General features: G+C 46.5%; 6 protein-coding genes across 6 annotated transcripts; 2 read left to right on the top strand and 4 right to left on the bottom strand.

Annotated features, from left to right (window-relative positions):
• Nucleotides 1-135: 135 nt before the first annotated feature.
• Nucleotides 136-1,075, bottom strand: V865_006672 (uncharacterized protein; the record flags this gene model as incomplete). Its single annotated transcript, XM_066230430.1, has 4 exons — nt 136-269; nt 336-556; nt 618-868; nt 926-1,075. The coding sequence occupies 4 exons, from the start codon at nt 1,073-1,075 to the stop codon at nt 136-138; spliced, it is 756 nt and encodes a 251-aa protein (XP_066086527.1).
• A 671-nt stretch (nt 1,076-1,746) lies between these two features.
• Nucleotides 1,747-4,013, top strand: V865_006673 (uncharacterized protein; the record flags this gene model as incomplete). Its single annotated transcript, XM_066230431.1, has 9 exons — nt 1,747-1,831; nt 1,886-1,964; nt 2,022-2,675; nt 2,734-2,756; nt 2,879-2,986; nt 3,050-3,296; nt 3,355-3,420; nt 3,483-3,680; nt 3,752-4,013. 9 exons carry the CDS (start codon nt 1,747-1,749, stop codon nt 4,011-4,013), a joined length of 1,722 nt encoding a protein of 573 aa, XP_066086528.1.
• Nucleotides 4,014-4,130: 117 nt separating this feature from the next.
• On the bottom strand, nt 4,131-5,958 carry V865_006674 (uncharacterized protein; the record flags this gene model as incomplete). Its single annotated transcript, XM_066230432.1, has 6 exons — nt 4,131-4,333; nt 4,384-4,533; nt 4,610-4,748; nt 4,807-5,458; nt 5,526-5,712; nt 5,787-5,958. The coding sequence occupies 6 exons, from the start codon at nt 5,956-5,958 to the stop codon at nt 4,131-4,133; spliced, it is 1,503 nt and encodes a 500-aa protein (XP_066086529.1).
• Nucleotides 5,959-6,634: 676 nt separating this feature from the next.
• V865_006675 (uncharacterized protein) lies at nt 6,635-7,980 on the top strand (the record flags this gene model as incomplete). The annotated part of the gene is made up of 6 exons (XM_066230433.1): nt 6,635-6,784; nt 6,855-7,000; nt 7,062-7,204; nt 7,265-7,405; nt 7,463-7,796; nt 7,863-7,980. The coding sequence occupies 6 exons, from the start codon at nt 6,635-6,637 to the stop codon at nt 7,978-7,980; spliced, it is 1,032 nt and encodes a 343-aa protein (XP_066086530.1).
• A 705-nt stretch (nt 7,981-8,685) lies between these two features.
• V865_006676 (uncharacterized protein) lies at nt 8,686-10,781 on the bottom strand (the record flags this gene model as incomplete). The annotated part of the gene is made up of 11 exons (XM_066230434.1): nt 8,686-8,894; nt 8,947-9,119; nt 9,175-9,293; nt 9,349-9,664; nt 9,732-9,823; nt 9,887-9,899; nt 9,952-10,057; nt 10,120-10,326; nt 10,381-10,401; nt 10,467-10,534; nt 10,594-10,781. The coding sequence occupies 11 exons, from the start codon at nt 10,779-10,781 to the stop codon at nt 8,686-8,688; spliced, it is 1,512 nt and encodes a 503-aa protein (XP_066086531.1).
• A 456-nt stretch (nt 10,782-11,237) lies between these two features.
• V865_006677 (uncharacterized protein) lies at nt 11,238-13,486 on the bottom strand (the record flags this gene model as incomplete). The annotated part of the gene is made up of 13 exons (XM_066230435.1): nt 11,238-11,457; nt 11,508-11,580; nt 11,637-11,808; nt 11,861-11,932; nt 11,990-12,089; nt 12,144-12,250; nt 12,308-12,548; nt 12,601-12,625; nt 12,690-12,791; nt 12,846-12,862; nt 12,918-12,949; nt 13,004-13,160; nt 13,209-13,486. The coding sequence occupies 13 exons, from the start codon at nt 13,484-13,486 to the stop codon at nt 11,238-11,240; spliced, it is 1,596 nt and encodes a 531-aa protein (XP_066086532.1).
• Nucleotides 13,487-15,561: the final 2,075 nt, after the last annotated feature.

Below are 15,561 nucleotides of genomic sequence, written 5' to 3' on the forward strand. Positions count from 1 at the left end.
ATTGTCGATTGTCCCAATGTTCTTTCAAATCTAGTATCTATGTCATGTCTATGTCGACAGGTACCGCGAGACGTACCCATATTTCGTTTGTATTACCATTCCCTCCCAGTATATACCTAAATCCTGCTCCCCCGACTATATCTTGCCTATGAGCAAGTTCTTGATCATCTCCTTACCAGTGACTCTGACTGTATGATAGAGAGTGATGAGGTCGAGGGTGGAGAAAAAGGTATCGGCGAAACCGAAGGGGAGCATGAGTGGGATCCAACCTAAATTCAAGCGATATGTAAGTCAAAAGCTTTGTGAGAGTTATTTGGATGAGAGACTTTACTGACCTCTTGCATATTCCAAAGCCCAAGTCTCAGGAGCAGCAGCATACTGCTTGACAACACCTCGTTTCATGTGATGGACATCTCCAGGGTTGTAGATTTCTCTAGTAAGGTCTCCAGCTTCATAGGCAGTTTGTTGACCAGTGAGGATGTGGAAGTAATCATCTGCAGTGTGTCGACCAGAGTGACCTTCTGTCCCTACTGCACTACCGAAGATGATAACGTATCTGGATATAGGATGGTCAGCGATCATGAGGTTGAGAGCAATATGGGAAAACAACCACTCACTCAGTTATACTAGCATGTAAGATGTACATGCTACCCATCGCCCCACCTGCATTGTTGAACACCCAGTCCCTCTTGTTTCCAATGTCGGTGGCCCAGCTCATCTCTGGATGTCTATCAGCCAGTTGATTCACGAGGGTGGAGATGATGAGGGAAGCATTGGTCTTTGGGTCGGTGTTGAGATCTGCAGCGAGTTTGAGTGAATGTTGAACTGTCTCGTTGAGCTCAGCAGGAGTGAGGATGTAAAACCGGTCCTAAAGAAGTGTAAGATCAGTTGATACACGCTAGATAGGAGGACTGTGATAACTCACATTGATAGTATTAGCCCACTGATACAATCCTACGATCAGAGCCAGTAAGACTGCTCTGATGCCCCATCTCCTGATCAAGGTGCTCTGCGATTGCGAGTCGGAGGTTGCGCCCGACTTGTCTCCCTTTCTAGGCTTGTACGAAGCTGCCATGGTGTGCGTTAATGGATGAGGTATGGCTATGTGTGTATGTATATCATGTAAACATGTACATTCAGGTATATACAATTTGTGAATGTATGGGTATCAATATGACTGACTTAGGTACTCGTCAGATGAAAATTCCATTTTCTAAGCCCTAAAGTTTAAATCGTACGATAAACGAAAATTGGTTCAATTAACCCATTCTAGGGGTCATTATTCACTTGTCATCTCCATGTCATATGCATCGGTCACGTCAGCAGCATCTATGTATCTATGTATTCACCACTGAGTTACTTGGAACTGAACGACAGCCGGCAGGTCTCCTGATGAGAAGCATCCGATATAAGACAATAAATGGAATGGGTGTTGCTGCAGCTAACTTACAAGATCCCTTGATTACTAAGTATGGCATTTTTATTTTTACGACCCCCCTTGTTTACCCATTTTGTCCATTTACGGCATCGCCTGATCATTGACGGAAAAGCAGCCCGTCGGGGCCTGTCCGCCCACACTACGACTTGCCCTATACAAGTAACAATGATCTAAGCAAAGCATAATAAGGAATCGTATCTATCAAAGCGAAATCTGATGAAAGATCATCATGTACACTTTCTTCGTCACTCTGCAGCTCAATTATCAGACTAGTCAACCATAGCTTGAAGGGCATGGACAAGCTAGCAATGGGTGTTCCGGATACATCATTCAGATCAAAGAACACGTCAAGAGCGTGTAACCGGTGCAGAAGAAGAAAAATTCGGTGCAATGGTGAGCTACCCCAGGGGAACAGCTAATGCAGCTGATGCATTGCGTACCGCGCAGGTAACACACCACAGTGCACTACATGCGTCAGTGTAGGGGAAAGATGCGTGTATCCTATACTCGCAGATCGGCGTCTGACGTAGGTAATGAGTTTTTGGTTAATCTCTCTCGCTGATAGAAGTCCACATACTTGCAGCGATCAAACGGCTGTCAGAAAGATTGAACAACTGACTGCAAGAGTCCAGGAATTAGAGATGATGTTGAACGATAGTCAGCTGTCTCAGTCATGTGCCGATGACGAAATTGTAATGATGAGCGACACGGACCCGTTCGAGACTGGTCGATTGGTCCTTTCGTCCACAGGAAGTCTGCATCTACATCCTTCAGCAACGTTCTATTATCCTGCTTATCTGATACCAGAGTGGCAACAACCTATGGACTTCTCCATCAGTCGCCCTACCCCTTTACCGGGCTACTTGGCTTCTTATCTACCATTTCCCATGTCGATGGATCATCATCGATATCTCCTTGATCTGGCCTTCGATTGTTCGATCAGCTTTGCCACCAGTCCCTTCAAAGACAAGTTCGTCGCTGCGATGGATCAAGATCCTGATCGTTGGGGTCATTATTTCTCACATTTATTGCATCTTTGTGTGCTCGGTGTTGGCTGGAGATATTGTCGAGATCAAACTATGATAAGTATGTACTACCCGAATGTCTCCGGAGAGCAAAGGGGTAAAGATTACATGGACAAGGCAAAAGTACTGGTTCTGAACGAGTCCACTCCGCAACTCAGCACGATAACAGCTCTCTTCACCATGGCCTTGTACTACTGCGGCGATTTTAAGAAGTAAGTGGGTCCTCTAATGCTGTCTGTCCGGTGAATCCACCTGAACGTATCTACTTAGTCCCCTTTCAGGATTGTGCTTCAGTGAGTGATCCCGCGAAGGGATGGAAGGCTGATAACAAAAGGTATGGGCCAATATATGTGCATGGATCGTGAGTATGTATTCTAGGCCGCTGTTGACCTTCTGTGCTGATCGTTTCGGGCAGTCCGCCTTCACAAACGATGTGATGCGCAATTGGAAGAACTTGGGCAGAGCCCGGATTCAGATCTTGATATCGCTCGAAGAGATGTATGGGGCTATACCCTCAACATGAGTAAGCTTCAATATCGGTCACTCCTTAGGTCTCCCCGTCTCTTGCTTACCAGACCATTTGAAGGCGCAATATGGGCCACTTTCTACGCTCAACCCGCTTTACCACTCCTCTCCAGTTCTGATCAAAGACCACCATACGTGTATGCCTCAGAGCCAGACGAGAACGAGCGACGGTTGTCGCTAATGGGAAGATACCATTTCCACCTATCTCGCTTCGGTTTGAAAGCACTCGAGGCAAATCACCTGGTAAGACTTCCTATTACAATGCGAGTGCAGCGGATGCGTGAAGCAGCGAACAACCTTTTGAATTGGTATGTCAGTCCAAGGGATACGTGTGTTTTCGTCCTCCGCTGACAATACTTTGATCAGGCGAGAAAACCTACCTGAAGAGATCACCTGGCCTCCTACTCCTGTTGGGCCACCTATGCATCCCAAGTGAGTTATTCCGAGAATCTCAGAGGGACTGCATTCTCACAACGCTAGCTTCCCCCGAACAGTACGATCGTCACTCATGGAATGCATGCCACATATGTTATCCTTGCCTTTCGGCCATATATTATCGAAATCGGCGGTGGTGCAAGCCTGGTTCCAGAAGCGCTTGATCGGTGTGTCAGTGCAGCTCAAGACATAGTGGATCAATCCAAATACTTGGCAGAAAAGTACGGGGTATGCAGAGCGCCTTTATCATGGAATCAGTGAGTGATGTATTCATATACTGACCAAGTCCTACTGGAAGGATAAGCTGATACGGAATCATCGGGCACAGCGCTGCTTATGTTTGCGGAACGATGCTTGTACTTCAAGCTTCTGGTCTACCAGGCGTAACGGCTGAGGCTAGACAGACTGCGTTAAACTCACTCAACTTGCTACAAAACATGTTAGACGAGTTTGGAGTAATCTGGGATGCTGCACGTAATACAGCCGCATCACTTCGGCAACTTCAAACAGAGTGCGATCCTGTACAACCAGGCTTAGATATCCTGAATGATATCTCGAACTTGATGCAGTCAGACAATTTTGCATTCTGATTCGAACTATGTATGTATCAACTATATAAAGCAAACTCCGCCATGAACTTCTGTCCTGATTGCAAACTGGGAAGCTTTCGCATATCCAACACTACGATGATCCCACTTTCAAACTTTTTACTCCTCGACTGCCACCGATTGTACTTGAATGTTGACTGGCTCAATCTTGGGATCACTGGGCGAGACCGTCCCGCTTTCAATATGGGCCACTTCGGTCTCCTCGCCGAACAAGATTCCCATCTCTTCCAGACTGAGTCCTTTCGTTTCAGGAAGTACATAGTACGCCACCACGAAATTGATCGCTGAGAGACTGATGAAAACTGATTTGATCTCAGTATGTCACCCAAGCGCTGACAAATGGATGACTTACTAATGTTGAATTTGGCGCCGATACTATTGTTGGCAGCAGTACTGGCAGCAGTGTACACAGCCGCAAAACCAAAGTAAGTGGCGATCGTCACCGCAAGGCCTCTTGCCCGCATGTAAGTGGGGAAAATCTCGGCACCATACACATAAGAGGCTAGATGAAACGGATCAGCACTCCTGGATGTATCGATAGGTACGTCTGTGCCTGTGAGGAGGAAGAAGCCACTCACTGACATCGATGCACGGGGCAAAGAAGGTTATGAACAAGAATAGAAATGCAACCGCAGCTCCCGCACCAACTTTGTTCGTTCCTCCTCCATAGGTAACAGCCAATGAAGTGTGGATTGCATCAGCGATTGTCGTACCGGCCTATAGAATCAAAGCTCGATTAGCTTGACGCTTTATGGATCAAATTAGTATGACTCGCCAGACCAATCAACAGCATAGTTCTCCTGCCAACTCGATCGAGCAAAGCAGCCCCAACAAAGTTCAGGAATGCCGCCCAGGTGATGTAGCAACTGATTACCAAAGAAGCTTTCCAGCCTGTGAGACCAAGAGAATTGAGAATATTGATCTGTAAACCATACAGGACATTCTGACCGGTACTTTGCTGGAAGAACATGAGGAATATACCTAGCAGCATCCTTCGACGGGCGCTCGGACGAGTGAAGAGAGCTTTCCAAGATGTATCGTGTCGAGAGTCTAGTTCGATCTGCTTCACAATTTCTTGTTGCTCGTCAAGAGCACGTTGGTGTTCCGCGTCCGAGCCGTCATCGTGTAATTTTTTGAGTGTATCTAGCGCTTCGTCAGGTCGACCATTCAAGGTGAGCCATCTAGGTGTTTCGGGAAGCCAGAATCGTAGTATGAGAAGGAGGATTGAGGGCACAGCCTGTAAAGCAAGTAACAGTCGCCATTGTAGCTGCTCATTTGGACTGAAGTTGGCGCCAAGTCCTGCCCAATTGGCTGTGGCTAAACCAGCAACGAACATGAAACCGTGAAGGCCCACGTTTCGACCTCTATGTTCCGCAACAGATACTTCGGATTGGAACATAGGGGGGATCACATTCATGCCACCAGATCTATCCGGCAGTCAAATCAGCGATCAGCGACGAGTTCCCTTGTTATACATTGACCTTATGGACGTACGCGAGACCTGTGATTACTCGACCGGCAAGAAGCATTCCAATGTGAAATGAAGCACCAGAAACGATACTGCCGATCAATGCTACAATACTCATTACATCCAAGGCACGTTTTCTTCCGATGTAGTCCGCGAGCCATGCAAAGATGAAACTGCCGAAGAAACCACCCGCGAAGAAGACACCAGTGAAAGCTATTCGAAAGGAGACCGCCGAAGGTTAGTGGAGATCCGCCTTCCGATGATTCGACTGGCGTTTTCTCACTCACCGCCTTGCATCGAGCTGGCATAAGCTGCGTCTTCACCTTCAAGGTGAAGTCGGAAATAATCGAGAAATCCTTCAAGGCCAATGATGGCTGATGAAGTGCCGAAACTTAGACCATAATTGAAAGAGCCGACGGATACCGCCAGGAGCACGATTTGGTTATAAGAGTTTGTCATGGTGGTAGCTGTCGGTATGGGTAATGTGGTCGATATCTTTTAACTCTCTGCGTCTGGCCTTTATACCTTTTTGCACCAGTTACATCAGAGTGAGCTCACATAGTGGACGACTATGCGGGGCGCTTTTCCGCGACAAATCATTGATTTTTGGAACTCGTGTTGACCACATTCATGTGCTTACTGGTGATTTTATTTAGCGGACTGCTTTTCCGTCAAACATAGTTCAAGCCGATGGTATAGTCCGCGATACGTTCCTGGATTATTATCTGGGCGGGCAGTAATTCCTTCAGGACAAATGCTACCCGAAACTTAGTTTGGAGATGGGCTTCAATTTCGAGAAGTTGCGGAATTATGTCCCACCATATTCCTCTCATCTCTCAGATGCAAACATTCACACTACAGAGGGGCAGAAAGCATATGAAGCTTGATTCGGCTAAGTCATTAAGATGGAATGGAGCAAGCTTCCGATGATTCACCATCTTCGCTTCGGCTATCTATTCCGTTCTTGCGTGAACGGTGAATCATCGGAAGTTGAAACCGTTTCGTCAGCTGTATATGCCATGAAGCTTCTCATGCCAACTGTAACGGTATATAAAGGGCTTCAACACATCCAGTTATGTTTCTCAACTCTTTCACAACGATCTTTTCGAATCAATCACAGACACAAATCATCAAAATGACTCAAACCAAAGACACCAAAGAAACCATCCGAATCGGAGCAGTCCAAGCGGAATCAGCTTGGCTTGACCTTCAAGCGGGTGTCGATAAGACCTGCGCCATTATCAAAGAGGCGGGCGAGAAGGGAGTGGAAATCTTGGGTTTCCCTGTAGGTGATACATAATATTATTATTGCTCTGAAATACTGATGGAGACGACCTTTTTTATATGATATACAGGAGGTCTTCATTCCTGGATTCCCCTTCCAGATCTACACTTCCACGCCAGACCAAGATTTTGTCCTTGATTACCAAAAGAATTCAATGGTTGTTGGTTCACCGGAGTATAACCAAATTCGAAGAGCTGTCAGAGATGCTGGTATCTGGTAAGCGTCTTCAAACCTTTCTTATTATCCCAATCTGATGCTAAGAATGTCTTTTCATCAGGGCGGTTGTGGGCTTCTCCGAGAGAGTAGGCTCCACACTCTACCTGGCCCAGTCTTTCATCAACCCCAAGGGGGACGTAGTACATCATAGAAGAAAGCTCAAGCCCACTCACGTTGAGCGATACCTGTATGGTGATGGTCAAGGTAGGTTCTGAAAAAACTCTTCAAAAATGTTCCAGTTGCTCACATCGGATTGGGCTCCAGCGGAGGACACCAAAACTTGCGTTACCACCGAGAAAGATATCACAATTGGAGGTCTCAACTGTTGGGAACATTTCCAACCACTCCTCAAGTACCATCATTATAATCAAGGTGTCCAAGTCCACGTTGCTTCCTGGCCATATCGTAAGTCTCTGACAAAATCAACATGGATTCAATACTGACTCTCACAATTCTTACCAGTGGCCCCTGCTGGGCCTGGGGTTCCCATGTCAACTAGTGCTGAGGTTTCAGGAGATGTCATCACTCGAACCCTTGCCGTCGAGGGTGGCTGCTTTGCCATGGTCTGTTCAGCTACTATCTCGAAAGAAGGTTCAATCAAAATGAAGGTACCTACTAGCTTGGGAGGTCCTGCCGCCACTCCTATTGAAGGAGGGGGATTTGCAGCTATCTACTCCCCAAACGGTACTATACTTGCCAAATCAAAGGATCAATTCTCAGAAGAGATTGTGATTGCCGATGTCGATCTCGACGACATTCACAGACACAAACAAATGGCAGATTGTATTGGGCATTAGTGAGCTGATCTTTCACATCACTTCAGAAAGTGCATGACTGTTATAGCTAATGACAGCTATTCCAGTTCCCGACCTGACCTGTTCTCGCTCAACGTCACCAATACTCCTATGCCAAGGGTCAAATATTCCGACGGAAGTCACATTCCTTCGGTAGCCGCCAGACAATTGCCATTGGAAGATTAGCATATCATTCCATCTGCACCTGACTCTGTAAAATAGACGAAATGAAAGGAGATGTATGAGATCGATGAGCTTCTGATTGAAAGCCTCTGTTATCTCAGGATGGCATATTAACCAACGCCGTCACAATGATTGAGAAAGATACGTCGAGATAAAGAAGGAGCTGACACCCCAAGCGTGTAATGAGGACTCCCACGAAATATCCACGTCATCCCCTGATATCTTTGTTCTAGCGCGTTTTCCAATACTAAAGATGGGATTCCGCTCCATCTCTAGGCAAGGTTTCTTATCAATCTTCGCTATGTACTGCTTAGATTCCAAACCCTTGCAATCATCGCCGACCAGTTGATAACTGCAATCAAACTTCGCCTTCATTACCACCTTATCCTCTGTCATACAAGTAAGGAAAAAACAAAAATCTTGGAGATTTGCTGCTGTACGGAAGCAGGTTTTCATCGTTCAACGCTCGCATACAAACAAAGCAGCCTATTGGACACTGTACACACAGCGGTATGCATGCAAATATGGACCTCATAGCGAACTTCGTTCATCAGCAACCGCTCGACTGTTTTTCTTTTCTTTTCATCTTTCAATCTAACCCACAACTACCTTCTTTGATTTCTTCTGGTTCAATCCAAAAATCCACCTTGTATCGTTGATTAACCTTCAATCACATTCAATGTTTCCTCTTTTGATACCCTGTTGCGATTACGCTTCTGCAGATAGAGGATAATAGGGACTAGATTTTTGTGGTAAGCTCGAGTCTTCGCTTCCTCCAAACACCCACTTACTCAATATCAGTCCCGTAGCAGCGAGTCCGGCGGTCGCAAAGTCGCCTGCTTTGACATCCGGTTGCTTTTGCGTCGGAAACAGAAGAATTGGCCACCATGCGTTGGTCAGAGTCGACAAGGAGTTCACTGGCAGTACAGATATCAACGATAGCCCCGAACAGACGCTCGATTGACTCACTCGAGGCTCCAACGACTGCTCTCTTGACTGGATTACCTTCTGTTGCCGCTGATTGCCAAGCCCACATCACGCCGAAACATCCCAGAACCAAATTGCTGATATAGTACAATCCCCATCTCACCGACTTTGCTTCGTCATATACAGGTAGGATACCAAGGGCTATACTGACAGAGCTGCGATTGAATTTGTAATCAGAAAAGCGCCCCAAATGTCAGAATAACCACTCACAAAGTCACACAGAAAGCCAAAGCGATTGGAGGCCATCTCCTACCCCGGAGTATAGTGTCGCTGAACCAAGCTCCGGTTAGAGCATATATGACCGAAAAAGCATAGATAGGAGTGGGGTACTGTTATGAAAATTCTTTCAGCTTCTCTAACGACATCAAGAGCTGAAGTACTGACGATATTGATCTGCGAAACCGAATATGAATTGGGTTTAATCTTGTTCCAGGCTTTAAACCAGAAGCCCATAGAAGTCGACGGATTACTACATAATCCCATGCAGGTGAACAGAGTGGGGAAGACGTAAATCTCCCATGAGGTAAGTATCTCTCTCCAGGCTCGCCAATTGAGCGGCTGAGATTCCTGATAACTCTCAAGGGGTTTCCGAGCTTTCGCTAGTGCTATTTCTTCGGGACTGAATAGCCAACTCTTTGTCATACTGAAAGGTAGGTCGGGAATAAACAAGAAAGCGATGAGAGAAACTGGCAGACTGATGCTGTAATTGGCAATGAGTCAATACTGTAACAGATACAGTACTTCAAGAACACAGACAGACAACTCACCAGCCGTCCACTAAAAATAACCAAGACCATCCTGAGCGCGACCCTTTTCCGTTCAATGCTGAGTAGATACCTGCTTGTAGGAACCCACTGAACTGTTTCGGACATCAGACATCGATTCGACTGAAGCCGTGTGGAATTGGCTAGATCAAACTCACCATGGGACCAACCCTATCATTTCACCGTCAGCGGCTGCACTTCCGACTGAAAGCTATGTACTCACATTACTGATATTTGGATTAAGGTCAATCTCTTACCCAGTTCAGATGGTGTATACCATGACTGAGCGACATACATGACTGCTGGGAAATGACCAGCTTCGAAAAGACCTATTTGAGGTCGATTAGCCCTTGATTCAAGGCAAAGATAACAAAAGACTAGGACAACGTACCCAGAAAGAATCGGCACGCGTAAAGATGTCCAGCGGAGGATACTGATGCAGTCGCAAAAGTTGCAATGGTCCACAAAACCTCCAAAATTGGAACCCAAATATGAGCTTTGACGATGCCTTTCGCCAGAATCAAGTTGGATGGGATCTGGCCAAACACGTAGCCGGCCGCGAAGAATGCAGCGGCATAGTTGAGTTCATTACCGTACACTGAGCAAGATCAGCCAAGGGATATATCACGAAAGGACCGGACGGTGAACGTACGATTCAGATCCTCCTTCATACCTGCAAGATGGGTTATCGTGTTAATATAGAATCTGGGTTTCAGATGAGCTGGCGAAATAGCTTACCAGATAAGAACGCATTGTTGACAGCTGCTTGATCGATGAATTTGATCAACACTCCAAATGAGGCAGCGCTGGAGAGGATATAACCGTCAATTTCGATGGTGGCAGGGCCAACGAACATGTGACGTACCTGAGAAGAGTCAGATCGAGCTTTAGAAGAAATTTCCGCTCTTCTTTTGGTTTGTCCCAAGCGTCCCAAATATTGCTATACCATCGTTTAGGACGCTGATAGAGGTCTAGAAGGATCTCTTCTTCACGGACCAGATCTTTCTCAGTCTTATCGAAGGTCAAAGAAGGAGATGTTGCTGACGAAGTCATCTTCGATAGGCTGTCTGATCGAGCATCCGGAAGCGCAGAAATCCCGGGATGTCTGCTAAAATTGCACTTTATAGAACAAATTTTCACCTTATAGGTCTGGGGTGTACGGATTATATCGCAATATCACGTCAAAATGTCGCAACTTAGATTGGAGTACAGATAGGAAGAAATATTGTCCTGAGTTACCGCCAAGTGGTATTTGTAGTTGCCGAGGTGTGAGGGGCAGGAGAAGGGCTAATTTTGAACCCGAGTGCGAGCTATATCGCACGCCATCTGATAAGCTTGTTGCTCACTCGCTGACTCATAAGCACGCCAAGGCGTTTCGGTCATCACCTAGCGTGAGGAGCTTTTGCAAATATGCATGTCTTTGCCGTGATGCCAATCAATGCAAACGCTGAATCATTATCTCAACAATTACGACATGCATTCGATGTTCCAAACTACACAAGAAGACGTTCAGACTTGACGAGAACGCTTTTTATCGGGCAGCTCAATGCCTTCCTCGGAAATCGCGTCTGACAATTCTAAAGGGGGAGCAGCTTCACCCGCTCTCCAGCTGAACTTCGACCCATAGTGATCATGAGGCAAGTGAACGTTCCCAATACCTGTCAGGCTTTCTCTTGCAGTCAGCCCTGTGCCCACCGATCCTTTTGGATAGTCTAGCCAGTGTACACCACTACTGATTCAGTCAGCCTGGGTTGCAATCTGCCTAATTCCTGCACGTACCGTCGTTGTAATTCGGGAACAAGGTGTTCCACGATGTCCACGTACGAATCTGGGAATCTGCTCCAAGCGATGTCTGAGGACAAGGATATCAGTGGATGTCCGGTGTCCTATATTATCTCCTAAACTCACTGAAGCCATCGACGTCTGCTTCTGTAATTATTCGCTGAAGGTGATCTGCCACTGTCGTTGGTGAACCAACGATTGGAGGGTAAGGTAATCCTCGAACACCTAATAAGTCAGCTAATCCAGCTCGGGTCCAGTCGTTATGTTCCGGATACGTTGATTGCAAATTTTGAAGGATCTGGAGGAGGATGAGCACGAAGAAAGCACTGAAGCACATATGAATAACTTACTCCTTTGATAGGCGCGGTTCCTACTTCCCGTAGGTCCGCATCTTCGGGGTAAACGGAAAGATCTTGATCCACCTTGAACACGAGTCAGTGTGACCAAGATGAATCCGGACAGCATAGTGGTACACGCACCCGATTGGAAAAGAGGACTTCAGCTCCGAGCTTGCTGCTATATTGCTTGAAATCATCCAGCTTGGCCTGGGCTGCTTCATCGGTTTCTCCCACATAAATTCTGACACCGCTATTTCAGCGCTAGCACAGCCTCTCGAATGTCTACATCACTCACGTTACTCCTAGCACGACTTTCACGCTGTAAGGATCACGACCTCTGTTATACGCGGCTGTTCTATATTCCTCGACTTTCAACCTAGCTTTCTCGATGTTCGGCATATTCTGCAGGTCCCAATACACTTAGCCATCCAAATAGTAATGGTTATGGTCAATACTTACAGTGAAGAGCGCCTCTCCGTGCTTTGATCCGAAAGCAACTCCTGCAGGGGAGCTGCCAGCTTGATAGATCAATGGAGTTCTTTGGATACTTGGCTCGACGATGGACGGTCCCACGACGTTGAAGTATTTTCCATGATGATTAATTTTTCGAACTCGCTCAGGATTGACGTAGACCTCGTTGACTTTGTCCAGAATAACAGAATCTTCGGCCCAGCTTGTCTCCCATAGCTTGTAAAGAACACTGCTGTATAGGTTAGATCGGAGCACATCCCTATGTGAACGGCTGTACTCACTCTAGATATTCATCTGCACGTTCATCTTTCCGATCAATAATATCAATCAGCATCCAATCCCATATACGACGATTCTCGAATTGGCTTACATCTGGTATCATGTTCTATTTGGGCAGGAAGTCCGTGATTGTAGGCGGCGGAATCAAGAGCGGATGTTACTAAATTGATCGCAATTCTGCCATTCGTTAAATCTACAAGAGTAGTATTAGCGAGTCTTCTTTTAGTGCGAATGTAATCTAGCTCACGATCAAGGGTAGCAAATCTATGTCGATATGTGTCAGTTAGAAGAGTAGGGATATTCAGCCATATGCACTCACCTCCTTGCCACCGTAAATGGTTGTTCGTATGTCTGCAAAGATCGTCAACACTCAACACCAACCTCATGACTGGTGTCTGGACTCACGACACTCTGGGTGATCCCGAATGTCAAATTTGACGTGACCGCTGCAGCTGCGGAAATCCACAGACTGGGGTCGCTACATATGGCTTGTCCAGCTACCTTCAATCCTGGGCCGATACTTCCTTCAAATACGTCTTTGCCTCCGAGCAGATCTGCTAAACTGCAGAAAGGTCAATGATTGCATCGTGCATCTTGATCCTAGACTTACAAGACCGCACTGAATTTCCCTTTCTCCAAAAGTTGCGCGAGGTCGGTCCAATATTTGATGGTGTTGTACTCTGCTGCTCTGTCCCCGGGACGTCTCCAAGCCCCAGTGATCACCATTCCAGGAGTATTTGACGTGAGGGCATTCAGGATCCATCTTCGTGGGATTGTGCCATCTCGCTTGGTATATGGGATAGCCCCATTGGTCACAGAGGAGCCAACATACTGTATAGAACGCCCACCAGACGCAACCGGAATGTATTCGCCGTTGATCACTGTCATCTTCGAGGCGAAATGGCTCAACAAAAGTTGGAGAAGCAAATTGGCATGGGGTGATACAAAGAAGGTATGTTGATCACATCGTGATCTGTATACTGCCTCGGCACTTCGAAGCCCATCATGCAGTAGTGATACAGTCCATCTACTGAACTCACGCAATCGTTGATGATCACAAGATAGACAACTCATTACGTGACCAGATGGCATCATAGTCTCGGTCTTTTCACCCTTCGGACTTGCGCGAAGTGCAGCAAAACAGGAGGAAATAATTTCGCTTTTCCTCGAGTAACCCTCAACCTTCTTTTTCTTATTAGCGAAGAGACTCCACTTAGATCGTTTTTCCAATATCCATCACACAACGTTTCCTCTTGTAAGAATCATAGGGCACATCTGTTACCAAGGATTCCAGTCTCTGAGCTTTTAGTTTGGATGGATAAGCTGCTTTCGCGCTGGCTTGGCAAGTTGTTCATCCCATTTAACCTTCCAAACTGAATGAGCTCGATTGTACGTCAGCGTCACCTATTTTGCTCCTATCTAGACAAAGATAAATCACGTTCACTTTGCACGGCTGCATTCGCGCCGTCTACTATGGTGTAGGCAAGCTCCGAGCCAACCTTGACAGTCACAAAAGACATGAATAATACCTAACCGTGCTTACTCTTGTATGCTTCGGCGTCCTTGTTTTCGATGAACTTGACTGTCGGCCTCTAAATCAATCCTTTGTGTCCCATGACACTTAAAACGGCCACTCAACTCTTCCCAAACCCAAATCTCATTTGGGTCCTCCGCTGAGGTCCCCATGAAGTACTTCGTTGTGCCCGACTCCTTCTCCTCGACTTTCTTCTTGATTTGGTTAATGGTTCATATCTGAGAGAGGTGGACATGCAGACAGATCGGACGTCCTTCCCCTCTTCAATTCGTAGACTGTTCACGATGAATCAAATTATTACGCTCCCCTTCCTTCTCCCAAAGAGTGATGAGCTGCATTGATCAGGGAATGGATCAGTCTACTCTGCAAAACTGATACAGATTTCGCTTACTGTTGCGAATGCCATGCTTGACGTGGAAGTAAAAAGCCAAATGTCGATGTCAATGACGGAGCAAGGTAAAGGAGAATCTGCTCATTGCTCAACAGCAACACATCGCTTCCTATGATGATATGTATGTTTCTTGGGTCCTTGACTGGAATGATAAGGTCACCCGACTACCGGACTTACAGGCTATATTTTCACTGTACAGTAGTTGGTTCCGGATGTGCGTCACACTTCGGATATATTCTTTGCCACTCAGTATTGGAGGATGGACTCGGTAAGTAACAAATGCAGATGCATGCGAGGTCATGTTTGGGCAACGACTCACTGCTGCATTTTGCATGTTGCTACGGCGGTTCTGGCCTTCGGTATGTACACTGGACAAAGGCGTTGAGCATGCTCAAGCAACCCTCTTTGCTTTCCGATGTCCTCATGACATCAGAAAATTGGGCTGTTCTTCCTCTAGTACAGGTCTTTACTGAAACTATCGGGTTTCGTAGGTGCACCCATCACGACTGGTATGGTCCTAAAAACTAAGGAGTGAAAACAATAGTTGAGCCAGGGTGCATGCACGATCAGACGGGATCAACTATGTTTCGCCGTAAACCGTAATACCAGTCCGTGATCCATGTCGGCGAGCTCGGTTGCAAGTAGCATAGGAGATATCGAGACCTTGCGTAGTGAACAGAAGCTCGATCCCTCGATAGTATCATATCACAGGATGTGAAAGCTCAGATGTTAGATAGGCCAGTGCACGCAAAGGTGTAATTCTGTCGCTCAACGGAGCAATGAAACATGTACGACTGAGGGCGAAGCGGCTTGAGCCGCTATAGGAATCGCATCATACTGATCCACCACATCGGTCATGTCCGAGCTGAAACTAAAATTAAACACAACAACAGTGGAAATTCTGTGTATATATATATGCTGGCTTTCGTCGTTCGTTCCCATCTCCGGCCCGCAGTCTGATATCCTTGGTCACTTATACGTCTGTCCGCTCTGCTCCAAGACCATAGTCACTGTGCCGCTGGCACATCCGATACAGCA

This window comes from Kwoniella europaea, chromosome 2 (assembly GCF_036810445.1).
Source record: "Kwoniella europaea PYCC6329 chromosome 2, complete sequence".
In the NCBI taxonomy this organism is placed as follows: Eukaryota; Fungi; Basidiomycota; class Tremellomycetes; order Tremellales; family Cryptococcaceae; genus Kwoniella; species Kwoniella europaea.